Below are 23,352 nucleotides of genomic sequence, written 5' to 3'. Positions count from 1 at the left end.
GTCGCCCGGCGCGTCGTCGTCGGGTCTGGTCCTTGCCATCGTGTTCACCTCGTCGCTCGTCGGCCCAATCCCTCACGCCGTCGTTGACCCGTCTTGCTTCTTCTCCGCGATCGTCTCACTCGCACACAAGTACGCCTCGCGCACCGCAATCGGTATCTCGTTCGACTCGGCCGATGTGAATGCGGCCTCGTCCACCTCCTGCGACTCACTGATTGTCGCACGCGTCGTCGACGTGCTGGACGGCGCTGTTTTTCCGCTCGCCGACGCATTGTCGCCCAGCATCCGACTTTCGCCCTCGTCAGAAGCCGCCACCAGCGCGCAAGTGGCTGCCACAGTTGTCGTCGTGGATGTCGTGATGGTCGCCGACCCGCTCGACTGCGCCATGGCTCTCTCATTTGCTCTCGTCTGGTCCGTCTCGTGGTCCACCGCGGCCGCCATGTCCGGAGTCTCGTCCATCGCGTGGGGTCCGCCTGCTGCCACCATCGTCACCGCCACGACCGCCGTCGTCGACGCTCCATTCGTAATGGTGATCGGCGGGTCGCCTTCTCCAGCTTTGCCAGGCCCCAGTTTGTACAGCTTAGCCACCGCAGAGACTGTAGCGTGCCTGGTGCTCAGGTCCTCACTGTCCCGCTGACGTTCCTGGTGCGACGTCGCCGTCGCGACTTCTCCAGGCCGAAGCTGCTCGCCTTCTTCAGTCCCAAGTCGGCTGTTAGGGTACTTGGTAGGGGAACCACCGCACCCCCGTAGTTCCTTTTCCTGATCCGCGTGTGCGAACCGAACCGTCGCCATCGCTGGCCGAACCGTTGCGACGTACCGTGCAGCCCGCTCGCCAACATGCGAGACCGCATCGTCCTTCATCCTCTGCACCACTCGGTGCACCTTACCACGGCCTGCGGACACTACACACCGTGCCGCTCGTACCGCTCTCATCATTGGTCCGTCGTCGTCGAGGTAAGTACATCCATCTCGTTCTGTCTTATCTAATTCTCATTCGCGTTCATCTTGTCTTCGTTCGTACTCATCTTATTCTTGTTCTCGTTCATAATCATCTCATTCTCGTTCATCTCATTCATCTCATTCTCATTCTCGTTCATCTCGCTCTCGCTCGTTGGTGCTTCGTCGTCGAAACACTCTTCCTTCGACTCGGCCATTAGCAGCACATTCGCCACCCTCAGTGGTCCTCGTTTCTCGTCCATGCCGCGGCACCACCGCGCCCCTGCTTTCCGCTTGCCACCGTTCGCGGTTCGCGTCGGCATAGCCGCTGCTACCATCCGTTCGTCCTCATTTGCACTTAATTGCCGGGGATCCTCGGTCTGGTTCGAACGCCATACCCCCGTTGCGACGTCCGGCTGGCATTTCCCGACGTCGCTCGAGGTTTCCCCTCACGTTACTGTAGGTATTCCACATTACTTGCTTTCGCCTCGCTATCGGTACAGTTACGTGCGGAGTGACCAGGTTGATTACAGGCATAGCACTTGACTTCCTGTGTACACTGAGACGCCCAGGGACCAGCCTGCCCACAGTGATAGCAGTTGCCGCTCGCTTGCCCGTCGTCACTGCCACCAGACGTCACACTCCGGCGTTCACTCGTTGCGCGCTCAGAGCTTGACTTCCCTTCCACCACTGCCTGCTTTACCGCGGCCTTCAGATGCTTGCGACGCGGTTTCGCGTCGGACTCCTCGCTGCTCGACTCGACCTTCTCCTTCTTCGACCTTGCCTTGACAGCCGTCCTGTGGCCTGCTGTCGTAACCGTAGTAGACCTTCTCGCCGCCTTCCGTGGCTCGTACCAATACTTCCCATTCCACACGTGGCCTGGAGGAATATCCCACGTGCCGGAGTAAGCATTGTATACCCCCATCAGATTCGTGAATAGGGCCACCTGCTCCATTTCTGACCGCACCATGGCTCCGCCATCATGTCCCCCAATCATATCCGCAGCCAACCCCGTTCCGCTGACCCCTGGGATCACATTGGTGTCACCGGTCGTGCCACTCATTGGGATCACGTAGCGACTAGGAGCTGTAGCCCAGGCTTGACCAATGTTAATCATACCTTGAGCAACATTATCCATCGGATCATCGATCTCAGTTGCCTTATCCACTGCTTCCTCAAGGGTTCGCGGCTTCGGTTCTTGCCGGACCAGCTTTTTCGTCGTTTTGTGAAGACATCTGTAGAATTGGGCTAGTAGCACGCGTTCACTAACATTGTTTCTACCGACCACGTCACGCAGGCCAGCCGCAAAATCGGCATGCGTTTCGCCCGGCATCATTCGTCTCATGCTGACACGCCACTCAGCCGCGGACTTCTCAAGCTTCTCCCCGTACCGGCGCAAAAGAGCTTTCATCAAGTTAGTCCAGGTGCGCTTCCGTTCAGGTAGGCGCCGATCCATGTCTACCCACCATTTGGCAGCGTTTTCCATCAACTTATTCCCCAAAATGAAGTACAGTGACTTATCTGACCATCGGCCTCGCCCAGACTCAGCAGCTCCCTTCAGTGCCAGATCAACCCTGTCGATCCAGGTCGACACCGAAACTTTCGGCGACGGAGTGAAGGTAGGAAGTTCGAGGTCTTTCACACTCTTGCGCCTTGATGGTCTCTCACGTGGTCGTCGGCTTCGTTCGTGTCGAGGTTCATGCTCCCGCTGCCGTAGACGTCGTTCGCACCGATCGTCGTCACGCTGGTCGTCATCGTCACTGCTCGAGTCGCCATGGTGGCCGTCGTCGCCGCCGGACTGATCGTCGCTCTCCGAGCTGCTTCCGCTGCTCACTTCTCGCTGCCGCCCACGTCGCTAGTGCCGGTGTCGTCGCTGGACGACTCGTCTGATCTGCTGCTACTGCTACTTCCACCGTCCGAAGATGCCGGAACCGCTCTCGACGTTCGTCGCGATCCCGCACGGCCGCCAGTATGACGTCGTCCGCGCTGCACCGACGCTTGGCCGCCGTCTCTTTGCTCACGCCGAGCATGGACGTGATGTATGCGTGGTCGGGAGCCGCTCTCCGCCGCTGTCGTTATCGCGGGCGCCACTGCTGTCGTCAGCTGCTGCAGTGCTGCAGCCACGGCTGTCAAGTCCGCCCCAGGTCGCTTTGGAACGCGTCTAGCTTCACTCGCTGCCTGCAAGCCATCGATCCGTCCCGCCAGCTCTTGCATCGCCGCGGTCAACGCGTTCCAGTCACCCGTCGCCGTCACTCCGCCCATCGTGCTCATCTCGTGACTCGCCGGAACCGCCGTCGTCACTCCGGTGTACGGGTGTGCCATCACGTTCGTGTCGCTCATCGCCCTCGCCGCCGGAACTACGGGCACCGTCAGCCCAGCGTTCGTGTGCACTGTCCTGCCGGTCGTTGCTGCGCTCGTCGTACTCGTTGTCATCGCGGGAGCAGGTGGTCGCCGCTGCTCGTCACCCGTCGCCTCGTCCGAAGCCATCGTCACCTGCGGTCTCTCGTGACCGTCAGAGCCGAATGCCGCTGCAGCCACCTGCGCGCGTTCCCCGTTTGGCTCGTCACCTCGCGACGGTGCCTCGACAGGCTGCATACCAGCCACGGTTGTCGTCAGCCGCCGCAGTGTAGCTGCGATCGCCTCCATTTCCATGGACCTCGGGGACGTTGCACGTGCCCTGTGCCCTGACCGACGCTTCGGCCGTCCTTGGTTTGCCAGCTGTGACCCTCCAGGTGCGTGGGCCTGGGCCTCGACATGTGTCGCGGGTACTTCACGTGGCTCGTCTCGCCGTTCTTCGTCTCGTGGTGCGCCGTTGCGATCCTTCCGTGGAGCCGTCTCGCCCTCACTAGAATTCTCATCGTCATCATTGTCGTGTTTCGTCTTCGACTTCAAGATGCGCTTGGACTTGCCGGATCTCAGCGCCGTCTTCGTTCGTGCCGCCGGAGACATCGTCGTCATCATTCGTGTGATCACACCCGTAGTTTCGAAGGTAGACGACGAAGTAGGCCCCTTTATGACCACCATGAAGCAGACCTGTTACCTCGCTCGGCTGTGAAGCGAATCGTATAGCCGTCGCTGCGCGGCCGTGTCTACCTCTTACGTCTCCAACGCCCAGATGGCCGACAGCGATATCAATCGCTGCGCCTGACCGTCCACCCTCGTGTCCGGTCGAATTTTATTAAGGTGGGGTTACTAGAACCTCTTTTACACTCAACTCAACCAAACACAAGCTAATGCCAACCCTAACCCACGTCCAGCCCAAAATCACGCGTCCGTCGCCAGCCCTCGCTAGCCACTTCCCACACTGTCTGTCAATTCCTCGTCGTGAGCCTCAACCGTCCAACGACAGTTTCTTGGCTTCGTATCTAACGCTACGGAAGTCCCTCGTTCCTCAGGAGGACTAACGTCCCCGTTCTTCGTGTGCGTGTTCGCTGCGTCTCGCGATGCAGCTCGCGCTACAGGCGGTCTCGATGTGTGCTCGAGCCCGCAAATTCTGTTCTGTCGCCCGCAGTCTCGTGCCTCGGCCGCCGTGTCGAGTCAACCCTCGGGTGCCAACTGCAAGCCCCGAGTCCTGCTGACTGTGCCACTCGTCGTCAACTCGGCCACTCAGGAGCGTCCGCTTGGCTTCGCCGACCGCTCCCGGGCCACTCCGATGCCGCCCATCATCGCCGTGCCCTCGTTCAACATGGCGTTTGCTTCACGTCGCTGCTCGTCGCCGCCTACGTCTCGCTCGTCGACATCTGCCACAGATGGGTCCCTCGGCTGGGCCCATCTGTTACATAATCAAATTCAATACAAATGTCAAAATGCAAATTCCCACTCTATGTAACCGCCAAATGCATTCCCATGAGACATGCGAACGTAGTGCTGTGATTTCGTGACAGGGCGAGTTTTGCGACCATTTCCAATTGAATGGCTAAGATTTGTATAGTATAGTCAATATATGTGACTCGCGAAAGGGTAATAAAGTAAATGAATGGAGGCAATCTAGACTACTTATCTTAGTAGAGAAAATCTGTAGACGCCCCAGGCGAGTAACTAGTTTCAGCGGATCTTGAGCGTTTTGATCCTCTGTCACGGATATAATGATAGCTTCTCTGAGACTTCGTTGCACACCCAGGAGATACTCAGCTCGGGTTTCATCTTCCTTGCGTTTCTGAGATTCCTCCTCAGTTCTTCGCTTGGCTAACCACTCAAGTTCTTCCAACTGAAGTTGTTGCTCTGACGTCTGAGATCTGGGAGCTGTAGCACCCAGGAAACTGCTAATTTCACCGTATGCAGTAACAAGATTGGTCGATGCCGTTTCCCCATAACGACTAAAGTGGGTGTTGCCAACATCAACTCCTTTAATTCCCACAGCCACGTCGTCGTCGGCGAGACCTGGCTGCTCGGCTAGACATTCGGACACCTTCTCGCCACATCTGGCTATTATGCGTAGAGCTGAAACTCATCAGGCTGTGTAACCGACGTCCTTGCGCAACTTGTCGACCCAACCAAATGCTTGACGTCCACGGCGAAGACCCTGGCATCCATGGCGGCCGACATGTCTCCGTAGCAGTCACGTCCCTCCTGCATTTTGATGGCCTCCTAAAGCGAGAGAGGTAACCTCGTCGAAATAGAGACACCATGATACAGCCGATTCATCTGGCTGGTTTTCATCTAGGTGTCGACCTCCTGCGCTCCACCTCTATATTCGCGCTGCCTATCCCCTTCGCCGCCGTCCTCCTTCTCCTCTTTGGTAGCCTCTTTCTCTTCATCATAGCCTGCGCCCTGCTCCTGATCCTTGTCCCTCTCTCTCTGCACTTCAATCTCACTTGTTTCCACTCGCTAGTTGGCCCCATCACCCTCACTAGCTTCGGCGGACTGCTCTCCACGGTCTCTGCGGTACCTGTTTTGACACTACTCGGTTGTCATATTAAAAAAGTTGGGTCTAGACGATTTGACTAGCCTCCGCATTTCCGAATATTCTGGCAGTACTGCCTACTGTCTTTCGGGTGGGCATGATCTCCAACCAGTAGACAATTGGTGTAGAACTCGAGTACACGGAGCTCGTGAGGCTTTAATTATGCCTACGCGCCTGTGCCCAATTCGCGAACGTGCTTTGAATTGACCGGAAATTCCTTAATGAAGGACGTACGGTAGTCATAGACGTAATGGCGCAAGCAGATAAGTGTGGCATTCTTGACTGCTAGCCTCCTTCCACCCTCTGTCGGGTCCCATTCGTCTCGATGCTCCTGCCACTCACGGACTGCCCGCACTCGTTCTGCCATAGGGGCAGCTTGCACTTGCGATGCACATGTGATGCGCCCCCATCACCACGGATAGAAAGACATCACGGATAGGATAACGAAATTCTTAACCGGAAATAGGGCGGTCCGAACACAAAGAGGTTGAGATCGGGGGCAAAAAATGATCGCCAATCTGCCAACACTGCCGACGAGTCGGCGATTCCGCTACAGAAAGACTCGCACAGCTTTGGATATACGTGATGGCTGCCTTTGAGCAGCTTTGCAGTGATACCTGGTAGTTGACCTGCACGGCGACGGTATCGGTGGAGGCCGCGGCTCGCCCACGGTGACAGTAGCAGTGCCCGTGCGTCGGCAGGGACAACCGTGAGGCTTCGGCTCCGGCCTGTGGGGCTCACAACCAGCCTAGTGATGCTTCTGCTTCTGGAGTGGTCTAGCATTCTGCGAGTCAGGTATGAGAGCCGGCACTGAATGACAGCACGGAGATGCTTACACAACTGTTTAAGACATGCCCCCATAGACATATGCGTGCGTTCGTCAGGTTGGAGAAGGACCATCACAGTGGATGATGTTCGTTACGAAAAGGACAGTTTGTCATTATGGTTACTATACTCGATGGCAAGAGCAAGAAGCGTGCTTGTTTTTATTGCGTTCCTTCAGTAGTTTATCATTGGATTTTATATTTTATTCGCACAGGTTTCCCCTCACTGAGGTTTCCCTGGTCTAGTACCGAATCATAAAGGCACATGCAATTTATAATCCATACACAATACGACCAATTTGCTAGGAAAGTCCATCATCAGTAAGGCAATCCCGCATAAATCCCTAGCGACTTCTATCACCTATCTCTACATGAATACGATGTAAGGACGAACGCAATCATGTAAGTTGTTGATTCAGACCTCAGCCGACGGTATTGACTCATCTTCCACCAAGTCGTTGATGAGGTGTTTGCTATTTTGAACAGTAGACCACAGGGTAAAACGAGGGGTATCGGTAAATTATCGTAGTGTATCGTGGATACCAATGTTATTTACGAGACAATACTGCAGGGCGCAAACAGCTCCCTTTTATGGATAAACTGCTGTAAGTATTATAAGATGTATTATTAACACATCTAACTCGTTCGTTTTGTATGCAGCTGACTTGCATGTGCAAAGCTCAGAAATATATAATACGATGGTGGTTTATCCATATTTTCCTGTAGACATCTATTAAGATACTGCCTTATCTAAAAAGTACATATCTTTCTCAAAATACCAACCAGTTACTGATGAGCCAATCACGGCATAAGATCACTCTGATTGAGACTTATTTTTAATTATTACAGCAACACGATGCCGACCACCGCCCAAATCCTCGACCGTCTTACTCGCCCGTGGGATGGCATGGTTTGCCAACCTTATATCCAGGCACGAGAACATTAGGGAGGTCGTCTGCCACGTGGAAAACGAAGCCTCGGACGCTCCATCGCCTATCCTCGCCGAGTACACCGCCGCTGGGGTTGGCGACACGCTCAAGGCGATGGCAAACTTATCCGCGCCGGATCTGGATGTTCTCTGAACTCTCGTCGAAACTGCTGTAACGAGTGCGTGGACAGAAGGGCGTGGGAGTAAACCGTCAATCTCCGGAAAGGGCGCATTTTTCGTCACGCTGACCGCGTTGAAACACTTCGCCGCATGGCAGAAGCATGCTATCGACTTCACCATCGACATGTCAACGCTGGAGAAGATGGTTCACAGCGTCATCCAGACAGTCGAGCCCGTACCGTATCCTCAGCTGTCAAGAGGGTCAAGATGTCAAAACAGATGGAGGCTGGTAACGCCTTCGTCAATTACCCCTACGCGCTTTATGAGACCAATATCAAATTCCAGGTAGCCTACCGACCTAGTGGTCGCTTCACGTAACAGAACGTCTACTTTCCGGTGAAGCACAAGCTCTACGGTTTCAAGACCGAGTGCTTGGTGACGCCCCCAGGTCCCGCAGTTGATGTTCCGGCCATTCACCGCGATCGTGCTCGGATGTGATTATGCTTGACAGGCTTTCCGTCCATCGATAGATGCTGCGGAAGATCGACACCTCGACCCCCTAAATCGGAGGTGAGCCTGCGCAGTTCCTGGAGAAGTGGGCGGTGCTCGTGGACAAGGGGGTACCAAGGTGCTGGGCGAGTGCTTACTATCCTGCCAAAAACGAAGACGCGGGGAGGAACGCCAGACCGGGACGACCTCGCTCGAAACAAGGCGGACTTTCCGGACCGAGTGCTCGTCTTGAACTTCTTCGGCCGGGAAGTGTATGCTGTGGAAGGCTACTTACGCGACATTCAAATGGAACGAGAACCGGTCCGACCGCGTCGCGCTGCGGTGCACTGCTCTAACCGACTTTCACGTGGGTCTAATGTCGCTCCACGCCCATGCAGTGAACATTACGACATGGTGCTGGCCAGGTACCAGTCTATGGGTGCTCATGTTCGAACGGCGCGGGCTACGGCCTAGTGTCATTACCGGATGCATCAGTGACTGCGCTCACACCCAGTGCCTTACATTACCCGGCCTTCCGCCTCTCAGCGGGAGACTCAGTACACCTCTGACGAGTCGGTTTCTTTCTCATTGTAAGAACATCTTTGTGCCAGATGTATTACTACTTTGCTGTGATAATAGAAATATAGTCGTTTGTACTTGCTGTTTGCTCTACTCTACTTCACTACACTCTACACCTTTGCCCGGCCAAAGTTGTGCAAATCCACACTCAAAGCCGTCGTATTTTAGATTAGGCAAGATGATGACACCCATATTCAATTTAGCAACTTTTTATTGCCATTCAATGTTGCCTTATCCTCAATCAAAGTGGGCACAGGGTGAACATACACTGTGCTTAAGCGCCTTATGACATGTCCTCCATGCGGATGGCTGCGTTGACGAACTGGGCGGTGTGCAGCTCCATCTTCTGAACCATGCGCTGAGTGATCTTGGCCATTGTTCAAATGTGCTGTGCGCTCGGGAAGCGGCATCCGTGCCTCCGTCTTCGAGATTGGCTGCCCGTTGCTGATCAGCACGGGGTTCAGCATCTCCTCTCTTGCGAGCGCAAGGTATTGCTTGATGTGGGTCATCAGAGAGCTAAAGCAGTTCTCGATCGGATTGCACATGGGGCTGTACGGCCCCAAGCGCTACAAACACAGATCGTCGTGAACAGGTACGAGCGTCTCCGTCTGCGAGTGCGTCCGTGCGTTGTCGAACATGACAACGATTTTCTCGAACTCATTCATGTATACATCCGACGCTTTGATCACCCGGTACAGCTCCTCGACGAAGTCGGCGTTGTCTTACATCTTGATGCTTCCGCAGTGTGTGCGGTAGGCTGCCACACCGTACGCCGAGGAAACAGCGCACTGGATATGTAAATTGGACCCTTTGGAAGGCGGTAGCTTCTCGATCGATCGCTTTCCCTTCTTAGCCCTGCCACGCGTACGCTTAACGTACAGATTGTAATTAGTTTCGTCAAAGTAAACGACTGTGTCGCCTTGATCTTGGTGCGTAACCAACGGCTCAGCAAGTATCTTCCTTTTATTTTTACTGGCTTCGTTGTTGCATGTCGTCGGCTCAACTCGAGTCTACGAAAACCAATGCACATTGATGTGAGAAGCGTTCATTAAAATATTTCTTGGACAACCATATTTGCATGAAATTCAAGGCACCCACTTGATCGTGAAGAGCTGGCCGACAAGGTGCCGCGAGATCGTTGTCTCAGACAGCTCTACGTTGAAGTCCTCCTGCACCAGGGCCTTCAACGTGGTGAGTCCTGCTTGAGTGGGCATCCGTTCGATGCTGGGCGAGTTGAGAAGTGAGGCCTTCACGGCGCGGTGCATGTGCAGGCCTTCTAGGTCACACATTGAATTTGGCGCGCGCGGGAGTTCTCGGCAGGATCTCGTCAAATTTGACAACATTAATTGTGGATTTGGCAACTTTGATTGCAAAACGGAGAGTGGCATGACTAATATTGGGTACTCGTTTGCCGCCTAAAATAACATCGGTCCGCCGGCATGCAGCTAGAAGATCAAGCTGCACAGGAAGCGCCGAGAAATCGTCCTTGTTTCTCCCTTCGTTGGATCCCGGAAGTAGAGATCGGGTTTATCGCGGGCGAATTGCTCGATAACTTGTTGCATGACTATATCGCGGTATCCAGTCAATTCCGCATTGAACAGGAAAATGCCTTGGGAATCGATTCCTGATAAAAAAAACAGTCCATAGCCATCGGCTCTCGGATATGAATCGAATTTCTTAACGTCGAAGTTTTTCCATCGGTCGACATAATCCATCCCCGATTGGACCTCATCCTCGAGTAGCTATCAGCGGGGATGCCATGTGCGCTGGTAGTACCGTCTATTTTTAATGCGACGGGAGATCCATTACACGCGATACTGCTGTCGAAACGGAGACTCACGCTGGTCGTTTATGCAGACTACTAGTCATTCCGAGTAGTGTTTTGCATAGTTAGGGTCAACGGTTACTTCTTCTCCACTATAGAGTTTCTCTGATATCGGGCAATACATCTGGTTGGTAGTGCCAGAAGTCGTACTCTAGTTTGTTGCGCTTGCAGGGTGGTCTGTCCCAACAGTGACTTGATCTGTGTCAATAACATCTGAGGCGGTCGCAATAGTATCCAGGATAGATCCACTATCCACAGGGTTGGACACAGCCCCTCACACAGGCAGTTGTTGCCCACGCATTCTACATCAGCCTCGCTGTTTAGATTTGTGCATACCATGCATACCCGGATATCGTCATCGACACAGTCGAGGTCATCACTGTCCATCTCGGAAGTTACAGAAGCAGGAGAGGTGGCAGCAAAACGCGGGTCTGTATCAGCATCTGCTTGGATGGAACATAGCAAAACTCACTTTAGTGACATCCCAAACTGGTTTCCCAGCCGTACCATAGACCAGTTCCTCAGGCTCCGCATCTTCGCACGACCTAACCCCCGCGATCGCGCCTCCGCTTGGCGTCATTGATCCCTTGTGTCGCTGTATGTACCGGCGGCTCGGCGCGCTACTCTTGCCTACTTCGTGGCTCTCGGTTTCACAGCACTTCTGATCTTCCTGTCCCGCAAGCGTTAAGAGGTCACGGGTGGTATGCCCCTGATCGCTTCACAGCGAGCGACTCCTGTCTTCCATATCTTCGTCATGTCGTACCCAACGGGTGGCTGTCTTTGCGTACAGCAAGGCTGTGCATGGCAAGTTGCTCGTTTGCTGGGGTAGATGAAGAGCTCAGAGTGCCGATTTGATACTGCAATACGTAGCAAGATGCGACCATGGCGGTAGGCTTCGTTCGTCAACAGATCGCAATCGATATATGCGACTCAAGCTGAGTCAGAAGATCACTATGAGCAAACTGTACAGCAAGCACGCTTTCAGCATTGACGATATGATAGTCTGCGCAGTACGGATGTTTGACTTGCTTAAGTGCCCGTCACAGGCTGAGGTCTACACGATGCCCCACAGCCAAGACAAGCTCTTCTAATTGCCTAAGGAAAATTACTCCTACAAGAAGATCGCCGACCCTGGTAAGGATGCCTTAGACCCCGCCTTCCTCGCCAACTTCGACATGATAATTCTGCCGCTAATCGAGTAATTCAGTGCATTTGCATCTTTGTCCACTACTTTGCAAGCTTTGCTACCTTGCAGTCTCTATTGGTCCGACCTTTCCAAATTTGCCGGGAAACACTGTAACTTCTCTGACCTACTATACACTGTACCCAGAAACGTGATAACCAGTCACACCAGGTCCTGCATAAACAGATACAGTAGAAAGTTACTATAGTATAGTGAACTCGAGTGTATCTCGACTTGGAAGGTGAGGTATTGGGCACTTGGCGTAAGCACTCATGATGCTTCAGGTGATTTGAACAGTGAATATATGTAGACCGAGCTAACCTTGCTCGGGTTAGCCTTGCTACGAAGATGTTGACGCTGCAGATTATGCGCAGAGGATACTCTTGGCACTGGGGTCATGGGGAATCACTTTGGCCTGCAACTGCGATTACCTGTCCTATCAAGTTGACTTCTACCTAAGATATAGCATGCTGCCTGTCTCGTGTCCACCAGGTGGTCTGTGCAGTCCAGAGCACATCTGCTACAGTCCAGAGCCTGTCATGAGGCAAGGCTCAACATCTCGCTATCCATCCCTCCCACCAGCGCTAAGCACCCAAATATCATCAATAGAGAACTTTAGTTTCTGGAGTTGGAGCAACATATAATCTAGATAGTCTGAAATAATCTGGAAATAAATTACGGATAAAAATACCGGCGGATAGTCCAATACTTAATTCCAGTGGAGCTATCTGATACCCCTATAACTCCAAACAGTATATTTTTGGAGCATCCCCAAAATAGCTCCAAAACCTGAGTTAGCTCCGAAACCTAAAGTTCTCTTTTCACCCCGTGGTTAACAAAAATATGTACACAAAACGGCACATTGAATGTCGTATCTTACGACGTACCGGTTCCCTTGAAATCTGTATTGGTGCATGAGACCACGTGCGGATAGGTGAATACAATTTTGGGAGTTTTCTGTCAATGTCGTATAATCGAGTGGCTTGGTTTGATGTTGATGAAGCCAATGTCATAACAACCGACAAAGCGGCCAAAGAGCCGGGGAGAAAATGGCGGGACTGATCGGATAATGACACACAGGAGGTGCACTGTTCAATCATCAATGCTTTGCGGTCCTACGAAAGCGCCTACTCATCATTGCTGACTGCGCTCTCAGCCATTCCTGCACGCGCTTACACATCATCGCTGTCGCTAGTGTCCATGTTGCTCAAGCTGCCGGCTGCAGCGAGTTGCAGTTCGCGAGTTGGCTTCATCCGCTTGCCGATACGCTGTCCGGGACGACGAAACACGACCCGCTTCCCCAAGGTTGGTGGAGTGATATTCCCCGAGTCGAAGTCGCCGTGCCAGCTGTTGAAGCACGTCTTATTCACGCCCTTGTACTGACGCCGGATCTTGTTGCAGTGCCACAGTTTCGCGTCGTTCAGGGAGCTGCGTTCGCAGAAGACGGTGGTGGCGAACGCCTTCTTGGCGTCCGTTGAACTTAGCCGACATCCGGAGTAAGTACTTCTGAAGACGGAGCTGGTCATGGACGTCAACGGCGCCCATCCAGCGCTGGTAATCCGTGACCGCCTCTGACCAGCCCAACTTGTTTGACGTTGCGATTTATCGACGACTCGGATGCGATCACACATATGCACAGGTAGTAAACGGTTTTGTGGTCACTCCAGTGGAACATCACCTTGATTGGAATGGCGGCGGACCTGGCGAACTTCAAGGAGCCGGGGGGGGGGGGGGGGGGGGGGGGGGGGGGGGGGGTAGTGGCCGGGCGCGTCGCTTGCTTCTCCATGAACGCACGGTCGAGGCCAAGTCGGTTGGTCATCACCGTCCCGACGGCGTCGACATTCATGGTCAGGGACTCGACGCAGAGCAGCACAGACGCGTAGAACCGGTCAACCACGACGACGTGCCACCGATGCCCGTTGCTGGCGAGCACTAGCTTCAGGTTTCGCACTACTGCGACAGCACCCGTCTTGTTGTCGAATGCGCTCTTACCTCCATTTTTAGGCATGCCCTTCGGTTTGCTCCTCCTCCTCTGTCGGTACCGAACGGGGCGGACAGTTGCTGCAGGCTAGCTGCTGCAGCACGCTCCGTCTCATCCGCCTGCAGCACGTTCTGCGTCAGCTCGCCGGCCTGCGTCACAGCTCCTAGCGAAAGATCGACTTGCCCCTTCTCGGGCCGCTTCTTGTTGGCGCGTGACGGCCCGCACATCGCGTCCATAGTGCCCTGCGTCAGCAAAATGCTGGGACGGCCGCACCTTGTCATCTCAGGCATCCTCCTTGGCCTCGTCCAGCACGTCCACGTCTTCCACGCTCATGACCACGTCCTGCGCGTTCTCGTCCACGTCCTGCGCGCTTTCATTCAGCAGGCACGACGCCAATGTATGCTTCCCAATCGCGGCTTCCCCGATGAATACGCGGGCGTCATCACGTGTCGTGTACCTCCACTCATTCACCTGGCCTCTCGGGTGCTTCGCATTCCAACCCGCCGTGCGCAGCTGCCGCCACATGTGAGACAAAGGCAAACAAAAAATTACTAATCAACCAAAGTATGAATCGCGATTTAGGGACACCGTTCGAAAGAGGGTTATCTTGGCTATCTTTTGAGCTACTCCACAGCCAAATTGATGAAGATGAAGCTGAGGACGAGGCCAGCCAAAAAATTATCTCCATTTTCGAGTCGAGCTCTCAATTGTTTTATTTGTGTTTCTAGAGCAAAATCACGCGAGGTATCCAGTAGTGGTTTCAGCATTAACTAAATCGATGTCTAACATCACGAAAATAACATTTTTCTCTGTTCATTACAAATCCATGGGGGTATTTTTTGAATATTTTTCCAATTTTTGACTTCAGTCACAAAGTAACATTTTGAATTACCAGTGGACGTAAGCAACAAAATGGTGGACATCTCTCTTATACCTACGCATCTGTAATGTCCGATGCTGGAGACTTGCGCTTTTTGGTCTTTGCTGCAGGCTTCTTGCTTGGCGCTCCTCTCTTCTTTTGGGCTGTTTTTTTTGCCCGTGGTCCTTGACGGCCATGTTACCGTCACGAATCCGTTTCTTGTAGCTCTGAAGAGTCATCGGCACTACTCCGTAGCAGCGAGCAAACACTGGACGACAGACTTGACCAACGAATGGAAGGTAGTAGTGGAACCTCTCGCGTTCTCTGCTTCCTCGCCAGTGCGAGAACCATTGCGTGCACGGCCAGGCGATGGAGTTAGAGTCTCTGCTGTGCTCGCTGTCACAGATGGCCAAACAAGAGAAGAATACTAGCCTGTACACTCTCCTGGCGGTGCTCATGCAAGTTCCAGTCGACCGCAAGCCCGACTGAATACTCTCTGTCACCTGAGCGTTGGGATCAGTGTCGAACAAAAAGTCACTTAAGTCCTCCTCCAATTCTGCCGTGCTCGGTGCGCTCTCTGCAGTCAACGTCTCTTCATCGCTGTCCTCGTCACTTTATTCTAGCGAGAAGTCTTCATTGCCTCTGTCGTCACGCTCCTCACTGGAGCTAGACTCGCCCTCCGCACCCCCACCACTGTTCGTAGAGTAGGCATGGCCTTCACGTGGCGATTCGTCGCCTTCTTTTTCGCTGCGCCTGGCAGCAACGCGGCTGGGCTGTCGGTGATCCGGCAACTGGTCGTCCCTGTGTCGGTCCGGGCAGGGGCGGAAGGCGCAGTGCCAGCAGCTGGAGACGGGGGCGGCGAAGGTGGCGACGAGGAAGCGTGCGGTTGGTGGGTCTGCATCTTGCTTTGAAAGTGTGTTCACGAATGATCTGCGACCTGCAAGTGAGAGCGTCGATACACCCCGTTCAAATTTTTGAATTTGCTAAAAGGCCCGTTTCTCAAAACTTCGCGTACGTACGATTTTCAGTCGGTCAATTTAAAAGACGATTATCTCGATTACTCTCAAAGGCGCGTTAGCAACATTTTGTTTGCCGTTGTCTGATTATGCGGGAAGTCGACGTCACGGTTGGTGGTGGGGACGGCGGCGGAGACCGTGCGGCGACTGATCCGGGTGCGCTCCATTCGGCAGATTCTCGAATGAGGAGGTTGGGGTCACTCATTTTTGCGATCGGCTCGCTGTTCCCCTAACCTCCATTCCACTCCCTCCATCTTACCCCGTTTCTGTTTTTTTTTGTTTTACCTCTCCGATCGTATTTTCAAGCTCACTTGATTAAAGTATGGCTTGAGCCATTCCCTGTTGATGTCGCTGCAATGTCGTAACTTACAGAAAAGGCATGTCATAAGATACGACGTTGGTAACGAGGGGGTTAACGACTCCCTCCAAAGCTAGATCCGAATTTTCTCTCTACGCTGACCTCCACACCGCGGGCCATTCACCGTGCGCAGAAGGACTTGGTTGGAGCGGGAACTGCCACAGACGACCATCTAGGATGCGGGCAAATGCACTTATCACGACGGTCTTGGCACCGTAAAAGTGGCGTTAATTGTGACGGGCTTATACACTCAAGTGACTTTAGTCACATGTGATTCTAACAGATAGGTGTCTGTAAGGAAGTTAGATACTTCTTCACATTGGTGTAAGGTATACTAATGGCTAGGGCCACCACAACGAGCGGTCCACATATACCCCAAGATCATATTGGCCTGCGTTCTACAAACCAGAGACGTGCATGTCGACGGGGCTCTGGCAACCAGCGGATCGCAAACCCCTGTCATGGATAATATTACATTTAGGAGGAAGACCAACGTAGAAATAATACAGTTCTCATTTTACCTTAAATTAGCTACTTGGTAACGTTATTTGATTTAAATTATACTCGTGGACTCGGCTATAATTCATTCAAGTCAAAACTAAACCTAACGCTTCCTCATACACGTTCGCGCACGTGTAAGCCGTAGTAGTGAGGCAAAGTAGGTCCACTTCATACTCAGTTAATAAAAAGCTCGTGCCCAAACGTTTGTGCTCGCTGCGGATAACATTCGCGTTGACGTGCTGCTGCTCGTGCTGTTCGAAAGTGTCTTTTGCCAAATCGGCAGCAAACTCGCTCGCTCCGCACGACAAGCGCACGTCCGGATCACACTCGCGCACAGCGGCAAAATGGTGAAATGTGGCAAAACATGGAACCTCGCTGGTCCGACACTCCCCTGACGAGAACCAAACAGTAGTGACAGCGATACATGCAGCAAAATACTTGTGGCCGAACCAGCAGCAAAATCAACAGTACCTTCTTTTAGAGGTCACCAGCAGGTCAGGTCACATGTAGGTCATGTACAAAGTCGTGAAACTTTCCATATGGAATTATTGTATGTATTACAGATGGCGTTAGCGAACTCGACGGCGAGGATCGCATCCCGAGTCGCGCGACGCACGCCTGTTGTTGTCATTGCAGATGCACCCTTGCGGTCTCCCTGTTGCTGAGATTGCATTTGCCACCTCTGTTGAGTTGAGCGAAGCCGCCGCGGCATCTTATGCGCAAGCGTGACTTTGCCCTGAAAAACAGGTTGGTTACAACTTCGACGCCAGCGCAAATGCGATACGGGACACCTCTCAAGTAATACTTGGGTGGTGTCCTGGATCGCATTTGGCAAGGATGCAGTTGGTTTAAAAACTCACGCGCAATCCAAGCAACCCAAGCAAATTGGGCTTCAAGCCCCAAGCATGAGTTCCAATCAAGGCTCAAGAAACATTTAACGTCAACGTTGCAATCGCGATTCTAGCCCATGATGGCTACCGGCAACGCATCAAATAGGCTGAGCCTACAAAAAAAATCCAGGACTCTATAGTTAACGACTCACACAAATAGATCCCCCCCCCAAAAAAAAAAAAATAAAATAAAATAAATAAATAAAAACACGCGTAAAAGTGGGCTAGTCGTGCGCGCCAAAGTTGAGCTTGACCGTGGAGGTGAATCACGGATCACTATGTTATTGTGTTGATGTAATAGTATTTGTACAAAGCCGTGCTTCGCCGGAACAGCTCTGGATTGCTGTCACTTAAACCGGGAGGGCTGCTTGATTGAGCTATGATCGAGATAATATTTCGATCAAGGAGAACAACACTTCTTGTCGTTGAGGCCAATTGGCTGCATTTCTCGTCCTCCACCTCGTGGATATCTTCATTCGCTTCAGCATGCGATTCATTATCTCGGTGCAGTGCCGCCATAACTCTTATTCCACGGAAAATGTTTCGACTATCAATTCGGCTGGAAGACACACTGTAACACACAAAAACTTCAAAATAGGAATATTGCGAAGTTCTCGTCCACTTCTGCCGCAGCTCAGCATGGCGGTCACGCACAAGTTTCATCTTATCTTACCAAACTAGGCAATCCATGATGGCGGTCACGCACAGTTTCACCTCGCCAAACTGGGCAATCACCGGGAGTCACGCACCATAGCGCTCTTGCGTATTATGCATATCACCCAATTCTATTAGCAACCATCGGATTCTCGAGGTCGTCCATGTCACAGCAACCTGTATCAATGTTTGCATCTGCACTTCACAACACAAGTGTTCCCAGCCAAGTCGCAGATGACCTAGTTCAGGCGTGCCGCCATAAGTAAGTGTCATTCCCTCTCCATGGCATTGATCCACTATTCTTTCGTTTTTTAATATTTTATTTACTTAACATCACTAGTTTGCTAACAACAACAATAAGTTAGGAAAAATCACAGCATTTCGGGTTGAGCAGGATTCTTTTTCTGCTGCAGGAATCCTGCAGTATGATCCTGCTTGTTGATCTTCTTCTCGGCGTAATTGCCGTTCTGCAGCGGTGGTCGTTGTCGACCACAGCCAAGGGTGGGCACGAAGAGCTGGATGCTGGCCGCCTAGGTCGCGGGCATGATGCCTTCTTAGACGGCACTGCGCTCTTGAGGAGCTCATCCACTACTTGGTTCAGAACGCCATGACCGCCCACGAAAATCATGCGTGCCACAGCTCGCTGTCTGAAAACTATACTTTCTCCCCTTCCGAAGAGGGTCAACCTGGACCGGCTTGGCTCAACCTTCGTTCCACACCAGCCTGGAACGTTTGGCACGAAGTCCCTGAAATTTATTTCAGAGTGTGCGAGTTTGCCAAGTCAAATACCCTTCAAAATCAAATATTAGGTGCTATGAGAATACCGCTTGGTTTTTCATGCTGGATATAATAACTTGCATAAAACCATAAGTTAACTGAATGTTTCCTGTGTCGTCCACCTCACCTAAGTGCGAAATATATAAGCCAATAATCTCATATTGTTGAAATCTATTAGTCAATCGCATTAAAAAATCAGACGTGAAGGTGTCGATTGGTTCGAGTGCTTCAAGCGCAATGCGGAGATGTTCTTCAAGCTGTGTTCTTCTCCTTCTTCCAATTTACGCCACAAATTTCAGAGCTTCTCTTCGTGCGGCGCACGACTTTGTCTTAATGAACGTAGGCGACCACCCCTCACCACGAGGACTGCATGTTGCTGAACGCGGAAAAAATCCGCGGATGTCGCTCGAGCGATCAGATAAATTACCTGTCACAGGCATTATACTCGAGTTACTTGAAATAATCGGTTTTCAACTTAATAAAAACTGGATGGGTCAACACACCAGCATAATTTGATTTGAGCACAGGCAATTCAACATCACAGTCCCCTCAAGCTCCTGTTGAACCGAATCGAACGAATCGTATTATGCAGGTACTTCGATTGGAGAATAATGGGACCTGTGTGGCATCCGCCTAAGGACTCTGGATAAAATCCAGAGAACAGCTTCTCACGGCTACATTTGCCCCATACGAATGATTACTTTTGACGCGTGACCTCCTGGAGGTGGCGGCTTCCAAAGCAACCACTCGAAACATCTGCAGCCCTAGCAAACTCACGAAAAAACCGAGGTAAAAAACGCTACTTTGGTATGCTTTGATGATGCACATACCTAGGGAATATACACACGAGACCAATGGTAGTCATGCCTATCGAGTACACGTCGGGTCAAACATGTTGTAGTTAAGTGTACTGTGCGTTATCGTCAGAATACGGTAACCATCACGTTAACCGCACTAGCATCGCCATCCCTGGGTTTTGGTCGCTGTGTTAGTGCACCATGCAATGGGTCACTGACCATGTAAAAATACCAGCTTGTCATTGTTTCTGAAGAGTCTGGTAACAAGTTTCCGTTGCGAGTTCATATCCTCCGCTTGGTTTCATTACAATGCTGTCGGCTCTGCAGAACCACGAGACTGATCCGCACAGCCACAGGATACCATGCCGGTAGCCATCAGACTTGGAATGGCGTTGCGTAACGAGATGGATCCCCTTCGCTGCTCTCCTGATTGCTCGCTAGCAACCTGACTCCCACACCAGCGATCATCGGCTTCGTTATTTGCAACACCCTCAAGCGTCAGCCACAACGGCCGGGACTTAGTTATGGAACATGTTTCTTCGCATAGAAAGGTTGTGAGCACAAGAAAAATCTGTAACAAGCCCTTGAGCACTTTCAAACGCAAACCATTAGTACTTATCGACACCCCTTTGCAGTGGCAGAAATGCAAACACGTTAGCAATGAAGCACAACAAGATCACGAGGTTGGCGCAGCAAAAAAATGCAAAAAAAACTTTTGTGGCCTTCAGTAGCATGTTACCGGTTAGCTTTCAGCTCCTTGGTCGTTTGTTGTAGTTTCCCCGACCGTCTTCTTGTATTCTTCTACATGCAGCCTTGTCATAACATCCATCACCTGCAGCCTCATATTTTCACCGCCGCAGATAACCGAATGATGGTTAGGGTGGGCCGTCACAGCAGTGATGATGCTGCTCATGCGGATGCGGAAACGATCAAGTCGTTCCACCGGGGGCAATTCAGGACATGAAGTGTTGCTTCTTGCCTCGTTTACCTCGTCTTTTGCAACATTATCCTTTGCGGTTGTTGGCGTCTCAACACGCCGTAGTTGATGTAAATCAATTACGTTCAAGCTTGTCGTGTCGTGGATCCCCGTGCACATGATCGATTCGTCAAACAAGATCGTGCCTCTGCAACGATGGCAGGAGAGCCATGAATTCCGTAATGACTGCGGCAAGAAGTCCCGCTGATACTGACTCTCCGAAGCCATAGAGAGCACCGAAGGCGAGGCTTCTGCCTTTGATTTCTCTCGCAGCTTTAGACCTGCTCAAACAGAACCAATACACTGTGAGCTCGAGGTAATAGCGCCTTGTCTGCAGGCTGTTTGCGCTTTACCTCGAATAAACGTGTGCAGCTTCACGACGGACCCTGTATGATAATCGATGACCACGACCCAATCGTTTCGCAACTGGCACAACACTTGCGTTTCAGCGTGCGGTACTAACCGCATTGATGTTATAGCCGGTGATCCCGATCGGTTCGAGAGGATCACGGCATTGATAGACGCAGATGATAAAAAAGCTGGTCAAGAGCAAGAGCATAAGTGGCAATTGTTAGTGACCCGCTAAATAGTATAACAGCTCGGGTGATAGGTTACTTACGTTTGATCGCCTCCATGATGTTGAACGTTGCCTTTCGCTGTGGCACGGGTTTTGAACCAAATGCTGGAACAACCTTGCGCTGAATGTCGTATGTCTGCACGCCAATAAATATTAGAGGTTAACAGGTGTGTACGAATGGGAACGCATCGCGTAATAAATATACTGTACCATCAGAACTCCAGCCTCGTTCCCGCAGATGAGAAACTGTTTGTTCGGGGACAGAACCAACGCATTAATCGGCTGCGACCCTGTGGGAAAGCTCCATACTGGTCTCAATGGGAACCGAACATCCCACATGCGGATAGCCCCATCGACGTCGCCAGCAATAATGTTGCAGCCTCCGGAACGCTGATTCTTCTTCGCCATCCCTAGTTGACGCGAGTTTGGCAGGTTGGGCTCGGTCGCACGAAGATACAGCATATCGTTGTACCCGCTGGACGGGTGGGTCGAACTCTTCAGCACCTTGTGCGGCTTGTTCGGAAACTTGCGCAAATTGAAGATCTGGATCTCGTTGCGGTTCGAGAAAGACACTGCGATCTCATCCTTTCCATTCACGCCAAAAGTTCACATCAGCACCCAGTAAAACACGAAAAACAACACACGTATAAGAACTATTACCTCATTGACAGGGTTCCAACGAATGCACTTGACCTCAAACGGAGTGAAAATTGTATGGATCTGCATCGCGCCACACAGCAAAAAGTAATTTTACACACAGAGAACCACTTCGATAACAACAACATCAGCAACGTATGTGTATGGAAAACTCACCGGGTGCAAGATCTCATCAGCCATCGTCTCCTGCTCTTGCACCTCCACGTCTCCATCAGCAGCGCCTTGGTCGTCCTGACTCTTCTCTTTATGCAGCCTCTGCTCATAACAGCAGTGAGTCCTCCAGCTCCTGCATGGCTCCTCCCTCATCTCCCACCCACCTGCCCGAGGTTTAAGCTGCGGTGGAACACGTCGTCGAAGTCGTAGAGCGCGACGATGCCGTTGGACGCCCCCGCGGCCAGGAGGACGCCCTGCGCGTCGAACTCGAGGCAGCTGGCGTAGAACGCCTCGGAGCTCATGGCGCCGGCCTGGCGCTCCCAGTGCGGCGGCAGCTGCAGCTCCAGCGGCAGCCGCTGCAAGTGCGTGAGCGCCCAGCGCACCAGCTGCTGCTTGCGGCGGCGCCTCGGCCCGCGCAGGCCGCCTACGAGCTGCCGCGTGGACGCGCAGCCCACGAGCTCGCGGCGCTGCAGGATGCCCGTCAGGTCTCCGCGCGCGTCTCGGCGGGCGGCAGCGCAGCGTCTTGTGGCTGCCAGGTCTTGCTCTGTCTGCTCCTCTTGGTCCTGCTCCACAGGCGGCGCTGAGGGGTTGGCACCGTCATGGTGGCTGCTGTTGCTGTCGCTGTCGCTGTCCACGGACTCGATGCTGATGCGCCGCGCCTGCTTGCGCGGGAAGAAGGCCGTGATCGGCTGCGACGCCAAGCGCTTCATCGCTTCGGCTGCGGTTGTGCGGACTTTGAACGCGATAACAGCTTTGCCGCCAAAACGTATCGGATTCAAGAGGGAGTTGAAGTGGAAGTGTACATGTACAAGTACAACGTGGACGTGGCAAATGATGGACCTACAGACTACTGAGTGACATGGTTGTAAACCATCGAGGAACCCAAGTCTGCTCCACTCGATGCCACGGCACTTCACGACAGCGGAGCATTTTTGAATTATCCTCGTGCTAGCTGGACGGGTACGTTGCTGCTCGAAGATGACGCTGGAACGACTACGACAAGCGTTATTCTCCCGGCGCCAAGACGCCGACTCGAAGCAGCAACCGCGTGTTGGGGGGACCTTGTCGGCGCATCGGCTATCGGCACGTGACCCAGGTTCCTGGGGTTCTACCCACAAGGAGTTCACTTGTCTCCGCTTCTTCGTTTGGACTGGTGGAGACCCAGGGTTCACCTTGACAACGAATACCGACGACAAGGAGCACCCGCTGGCATGTGACGAAGACGCCGAGTTGAGGGTTGACCGCATCACGGAGAAGAGAGTGTGGGAAGCGGGGATTCGACCGGGAGACGTTTTGGAGACCGTCGCGAGCAAGCGCGTTCATACGATGGACACGGAGGCGGCGATCGTGCTGGTGCAAATGTCCAGGAGTC

The 23,352-nt window shown here is 52.6% G+C and overlaps 5 protein-coding genes across 5 annotated transcripts; all 5 read right to left on the bottom strand.

Annotated features, from left to right (window-relative positions):
- Positions 1–72: 72 nt before the first annotated feature.
- Positions 73–789, bottom strand: IUM83_13350 (uncharacterized protein; the record flags this gene model as incomplete). The annotated part of the gene is made up of 1 exon (XM_067938019.1): positions 73–789. One exon carries the CDS (start codon positions 787–789, stop codon positions 73–75), a length of 717 nt encoding a protein of 238 aa, XP_067788237.1.
- A 191-nt stretch (positions 790–980) lies between these two features.
- On the bottom strand, positions 981–1,196 carry IUM83_13349 (uncharacterized protein; the record flags this gene model as incomplete). The annotated part of the gene is made up of 1 exon (XM_067938018.1): positions 981–1,196. The coding sequence occupies one exon, from the start codon at positions 1,194–1,196 to the stop codon at positions 981–983; it is 216 nt and encodes a 71-aa protein (XP_067788331.1).
- A 1,567-nt stretch (positions 1,197–2,763) lies between these two features.
- Positions 2,764–3,894, bottom strand: IUM83_13348 (uncharacterized protein; the record flags this gene model as incomplete). The annotated part of the gene is made up of 1 exon (XM_067938017.1): positions 2,764–3,894. The coding sequence occupies one exon, from the start codon at positions 3,892–3,894 to the stop codon at positions 2,764–2,766; it is 1,131 nt and encodes a 376-aa protein (XP_067788332.1).
- A 9,062-nt stretch (positions 3,895–12,956) lies between these two features.
- Positions 12,957–13,310, bottom strand: IUM83_13347 (uncharacterized protein; the record flags this gene model as incomplete). The annotated part of the gene is made up of 1 exon (XM_067938016.1): positions 12,957–13,310. The coding sequence occupies one exon, from the start codon at positions 13,308–13,310 to the stop codon at positions 12,957–12,959; it is 354 nt and encodes a 117-aa protein (XP_067788335.1).
- Positions 13,311–14,047: 737 nt separating this feature from the next.
- On the bottom strand, positions 14,048–22,690 carry IUM83_13346 (WD40/YVTN repeat-like-containing domain; the record flags this gene model as incomplete). Its single annotated transcript, XM_067938015.1, has 8 exons — positions 14,048–14,278; positions 20,831–20,874; positions 20,947–21,132; positions 21,213–21,306; positions 21,381–21,755; positions 21,831–21,890; positions 21,984–22,082; positions 22,145–22,690. 8 exons carry the CDS (start codon positions 22,688–22,690, stop codon positions 14,048–14,050), a joined length of 1,635 nt encoding a protein of 544 aa, XP_067788336.1.
- Positions 22,691–23,352: the final 662 nt, after the last annotated feature.

Source organism: Phytophthora cinnamomi (genome assembly GCF_018691715.1).
Source record: "Phytophthora cinnamomi strain GKB4 chromosome Unknown Contig54, whole genome shotgun sequence".
NCBI classification, from domain to species: domain Eukaryota; phylum Oomycota; class Peronosporomycetes; order Peronosporales; family Peronosporaceae; genus Phytophthora; species Phytophthora cinnamomi.
The sequence above is the reverse complement of the archived record's forward strand: the minus strand, read 5'-3'. Positions and strand labels throughout refer to the sequence as shown.